This window comes from Macadamia integrifolia, chromosome 12 (genome assembly GCF_013358625.1).
Source record: "Macadamia integrifolia cultivar HAES 741 chromosome 12, SCU_Mint_v3, whole genome shotgun sequence".
In the NCBI taxonomy this organism is placed as follows: Eukaryota; Viridiplantae; Streptophyta; class Magnoliopsida; order Proteales; family Proteaceae; genus Macadamia; species Macadamia integrifolia.
In genome coordinates, this window is record NC_056568.1 from 27,359,508 (window position 1) to 27,363,133 (window position 3,626).

The window sequence follows — 3,626 nt, forward strand, 5'->3', positions numbered from 1 at the left end:
ACTTCCCAAACAAATCCTCCTACATCTATATATAAACGCCGGTTCATCAAGAATACGCAAGAAAAGCACTTCGAATTGTTGATTCATCGCCAGAGATGGCAGACCAGGGGCTTTGTATGTCTTAATATGAAAAGTGACGCTTTCATGCTTTAATCCATTAGGCAATACAATGAGAGCCAACAACAACAACAATCTTTCATTGGTGAAAACACGAGTGAGTAATTGATAATTCAAATGCCTAGAATCACCAATATGAGGGAAGGACCTGATCGTATTTCTTCAATTAGCTTTTCTTGGAAGAATCATCGGATCCATATGTATCTCTACGAAGTACCTAATCATAGAAAACAGTAAATATTTAACTTAATGATTTCTCAGCCTAAATCTCACCTAAGCCATTTTCTTCATTGAGTTCATTCATTTACGGAAAAAAAGGGCAAGAAAACACTATCCACTTGTGCGGCCACTGCACCAGCACACAAATGCTATCTTCAACACATGGGGCGGGGGGGGGGCAGAATAATCTTTTCGTGCCCACCTGTGTTTAAGCATAGACATACGGAAGCAGGTATTTTCTTTTTCTCAAAAAAATAATAAAAATAAAAGCTGATGCATTTAATACTTTCATGGACATGGTTTCCAGATTTTTGGGAGAGACCATGTCCACTAGTCTCAATTTATTCAGGAAGATGATAGACCTCGAGCCAGACATTGCCCTCTGTTGGAGACAGGCATACTGAATACTGGGTTAACCTCCTGTTACCTGCATAAAAGGAAGAAAAAGAAATTCCAGAAACTCTAAACTATCATCTCCTGTGACTGGAACTCTAGGGCCTCCCACAGACCAAGTAAGATATACATGACAACTTCAGAATTCAAAAACCAAAGAGGTCATGGAGGAGTTGGGGGAAATTTTACAAAAACTGTCCATATAGATTACCTCTAAGAAGGCAAAGTACTGAAGAAGTATTAAGACACTGTCTCCATGTATAGGAATGTAAGGAGTTTTATTTCAAATTGAACTCCTTAGTTTCTGAAATCCTTTCTTGGATGTTCCAAGTCCAAGAATATGCCGAGAAACAGGTTGAGGAATTGTGGGATGAATTGATGAATCCTAAAATGTGGGTGATAATCTAAAATGTGGTGATTTACACACACGAATATTTATACCATTTGAATTCAAATTGATCGTAATGAAGAAAGAAGTCAAACCTGGTACGAGGATCGAGCGAGAACCAATGCAGCACCGCAAGCAAGATTGAGAGTCTCCTCTTCATCGAGTTTTGAGCTTCCAAACTTCTCTTCTCCTCTGAAACAATCAAACAACGCAGTGCGTGAGCAAGGTCGAGACCTTGACGGGTTTTGATTCCGAGCTTTTCTCTAGAGAAAACAAAACAGTGGCGCAAGTGAGGGGAAGAGAAGGGTTTTGATTTTACTTTACTTTTTGGTCGGAAATAAAAAGGGGAATATTAACCTAGAAGTGAAATTTTTTTTATAAGTAAAATTTATTCCCCTGGCAATCAAACACCTCAAATTAGTTTCCCCTGGAATATAGATTCCACTTTACATAAAAATTTTGCATTTTCCTCGCAATCAAACAAAGCCATAGTATAATTAATGCTTGAGATGCTTCTTTTTCTCCATAAGCACATAATTTTAGAGTTTGTGAAGGTGGTCTTGAATTCAATGACAACAGATCAATTTGAGGAATTTGAGATGTCAGAGAATTCAGTATTGTTGAACATCATTCAGAAGATGGTCTTGACAGTTTCTGGCATTATATTCTTTTGCTGGTATACCTGAATGTCCAAATTTTCACTCAAAATGAAAAGAGTCTCAGATCTTTATATGCAAATGGAATTGGAATCTTGAAAGATGGATAAATTCAGTAATCAAGTCATAATTAACAAGATTATAGGATCATCGTATGCAGAATTAACAATACAAACCTTATTCCAAAATCAACCTCTGGTTTGTTCGCATTTTCAAAGAATCTACACTAAGTTGCCCCAAGGGGATGCATTAAAGTCCACAAAGTTGCTTTTAGAACTGCAAAGCATTCCAATAGAACCACACAGAAATTTCACTACTCACTTTGAATAGTTTAGTGAATTAATACAGAGAAGAAGCAGGACATTTTCTTCTTTCTGATGTGCCCTAAATCAAACACGGAGAGACAGAGGAGGTAAGAGAGAATTACATACCAGACCAAAGAAATTTACTCTAGAATGGTGTCAGAGGCTGCAGAAATGTCATTGAGCATTGAATTGATGCAAATCTTCAGAGGAGAGAGAGAGAGAGAGAGCCCATCATTGATTGGCTAGTTGTGTCTCTCTTCCAGCTACTTGTGCGTGACTAATACAATCAGCAAAATAAGCCAACAAAAGATCCTGTTAGCAACAATAATAAATCCTCCAAACCAGTAGGCAAGTTTCCAATCTATCACTGGTCAGGATTAAAAAAAAATTGGCAGAAGGTTTTATAGTCTGTACAGAACAAAAAAAACCTTACATGTCTTCACATCTAGTTGTGCAGATATCTAGAAAATGTTGCGGATTGGCCATGGGTGAAATTTCAGTCACAAATTCAGTCATATATACCTTCCTATAGTCCTGGATTTTTCAACTTTATTTTTCCTTTTGGCCGACTCCAATGGGCTGCAATTTTACATGTAAACAGAGGACCTTAGGGTCAAAAACTTTTCAAGGGATCCCAAGGCAATCATACCATGGCACCAGGATTTCTAAACTGGAGACCAGGTTTGGAATCTCGTTCACAGCAGTCAACCCTCTTCCTCATTGGAATGAACCTTTGTGAATAATGAGTCCTCTACATAGCACCAATCCCCAGAAGATAGGTACCTAACAACAGGTGAAGTCTCCCATACAAACGCATCAGAAAGCTCATCCACTACTCCTCCCACAGAAGCATAAAACCCAGAACCCACCAAGCCACCATCATCCTGATCTGCCATCGGCAACAGAGACTTGTCCCCAACGTCATCAAACCCAAAAATTGATGAAAAATCAGTCACCGATGGGCACCCAGAAAACTCCTCCAACGGTCTCCTGTCGTGCAGAGAAGATAAGACACCATGGGTTTCCCAATCACAGTTCTGGCAGAGAACAATATTCTCAGTGGAACAGAAAATGGAAGCCGGCTTTGAATCACAGCAATCACACAGAAGGGAACGAGTGTGCTTCCGAAAAAGTGGGTTCCCTAAGTGGACTTCACGGTCGCACGAGAAGCAGAGCTTGGCGGTGTCGGCTCTGCTGTACAAGATAGCCAACGATTCATTGCAGAAATCACAGAGACGTTGGTGGGTTTTGTCATTCTGTTCCAATTTTTTCTCTTCTTCCTCTGCTGCAACTACTGGTACTCCTTCAGCATCCCCTCCCTGTTCTTCTTCCCCACGTCGTGGAGGAATTTCAGAATCAGCCATTTCAGACCTTTCCATCTCTGAATTGCTCTTTTTTTGCCCTTTTCTTAATCGGATCAACTCAGGAAAAATATCAGCGACTTTATGGTCTAGTTGTACATTTGTACAATATCACACCAAAGTCACCAACTGAATGTCAGAGGATGATAAGGTTTTCTAGAAATTCTGGGTTTTGTTGTTTTCTTGG

General features: G+C 39.5%; 1 protein-coding gene across 3 annotated transcripts; it reads right to left on the reverse strand.

The window, feature by feature from the left end:
• Window positions 1-119: 119 nt before the first annotated feature.
• LOC122057702 (zinc finger protein CONSTANS-LIKE 13-like) lies at window positions 120-3,626 on the reverse strand. 3 transcript variants are annotated; one of them, XR_006133595.1, is made up of 5 exons: window positions 2,512-2,758; window positions 2,205-2,355; window positions 1,950-2,049; window positions 1,213-1,309; window positions 120-334 (listed from the first exon to the last, which is right to left on the reverse strand). XR_006133595.1 is itself a non-coding variant. In XM_042619910.1 (4 exons), the coding sequence occupies exons 1-2, from the start codon at window positions 3,455-3,457 to the stop codon at window positions 2,310-2,312; spliced, it is 642 nt and encodes a 213-aa protein (XP_042475844.1). In that variant the 5' UTR covers window positions 3,458-3,626; the 3' UTR covers window positions 120-334; window positions 1,213-1,309; window positions 2,205-2,309. The 3 variants fall into 3 exon arrangements, 2 of the variants coding, with proteins under 2 accessions (XP_042475844.1, XP_042475843.1); XM_042619910.1 differs by lacking the exons at window positions 1,950-2,049; window positions 2,512-2,758 and adding an exon at window positions 2,862-3,626; XM_042619909.1 differs by lacking the exons at window positions 120-334; window positions 1,950-2,049 and having other exon boundaries at window positions 371-1,309; window positions 2,512-3,626.